The sequence below is a fragment of the Galeopterus variegatus genome, unplaced genomic scaffold, assembly GCF_000696425.1.
Source record: "Galeopterus variegatus unplaced genomic scaffold, G_variegatus-3.0.2 Scaffold747, whole genome shotgun sequence".
Classification (NCBI taxonomy): domain Eukaryota; kingdom Metazoa; phylum Chordata; class Mammalia; order Dermoptera; family Cynocephalidae; genus Galeopterus; species Galeopterus variegatus.
This window is the reverse complement of record NW_007726858.1, coordinates 265,051-266,226: the sequence shown is the minus strand read 5'-3', so window position 1 is coordinate 266,226 and position 1,176 is coordinate 265,051. Positions and strand designations below refer to the sequence as shown.

General features: G+C 49.8%; 1 protein-coding gene across 1 annotated transcript in view; it reads left to right on the top strand.

Annotated features, from left to right (window-relative positions):
• Positions 1 to 11: 11 nt before the first annotated feature.
• Positions 12 to 1,176, top strand: part of NDUFA8 (NADH dehydrogenase (ubiquinone) 1 alpha subcomplex, 8, 19kDa) — a 17,505-nt gene continuing 16,340 nt past the window's right edge. Inside the window, exon 1 of the mRNA XM_008572021.1 lies at positions 12 to 165. Coding sequence (XP_008570243.1) covers positions 115 to 165 — 51 coding nt within the window. The 5' untranslated portion in view covers positions 12 to 114. The remainder of the gene's footprint in view (positions 166 to 1,176) is intronic.

Genomic DNA, 1,176 nt, shown 5'->3' with positions numbered 1-1,176 from the left:
GCGCAGGCGCAGGCGCTGGCGCTGTGTGGCCTTCCTTGGCGGTCAAAAGGGCTGTTCAAGGAGACGGGGCGATTAGGCTGAGGGCACCTCCTCGGGGTCAGGGCTACCGCCGTCATGCCGGGGATAGTGGAGCTGCCCACTCTGGAGGAGCTGAACGTGCAGGAGGTGAGGCTCGTCCGGACGACAGGCAAGCGGGGTATCGGGCTGCAGCTTCCCGGCCCTGGGCCCAGCCCTGCTTCGCCTCAGCGACCCTGGGCCCGCTTCCCTGTCCTCTGCCCCCCAACACACACACAGGTCGATCCCCGGACGGCCCCTCCACAGCTATGGGAATCGCCTCCCCACCCTTCCTCTCGCATCCCGCAGTGGCTCTTGAGAGCCCTCCTCCCCCTACACAGCGACCTGCTTCTAATATGAATAATAGTGATAATTTTATAAAGCACCAACCAGGTCCCCTTTACTTCGTTTATGTCCCTTAGTCCTCAAACCTCCCTGCGAAGTGAGTATGAAAACCCAGGTGCGCACAGTCGAGGGAGAGAGACAGTCACCTTAGAGTAGTAGTATCGGTCCAGAGTGCATTAGAGTGGAGCTATAAGTCGCAGGAAAAGATCATACTGCAGAGTGAATTTGCTAACAGCATGGGAGGGTGTCTGGTAACAGGACATCTTTAAAGCATTCGTTTATTCAAGAGTTATCATTTGACTAATTACCATGTGTACATACACTGGAAAATAAGAGATATAGTCTCTGCTGTCATAGAATTTATAATCAGACAGAGAGGAAGTTACAGTACAGCGTAGTTAGAGAAGTAAAGGCACTATACTACTAATGATAGCTAACATGATCAAGTCTTTTCTAGAAGCCCGGCAGGATGCTAATTACTTTACATGCACTAATTCATCAGCTTCTTCCAGCAGCACTGTAAGTTAGGACGTAACTGGTCTTTCCATGTTACAGAAAAGGAAATAGGCCCTGAGAGTAGAAGTGATTTGCCCAGGGTCACATAGCTAGTAAGTGGTAGAGCTGTAATGGAAATCCAGGAATGATTTTAAAACACATGTTTTTAAACTACTATATTATGAGCAAAAGCTCAAAAGAATGAGAAGGCTTAGCAGAACCTTGTGTGTTGAGGGAGTCAAGTGCTGTTTGATGTGACCCTAGTGTTGGTGGGAAGCAGTA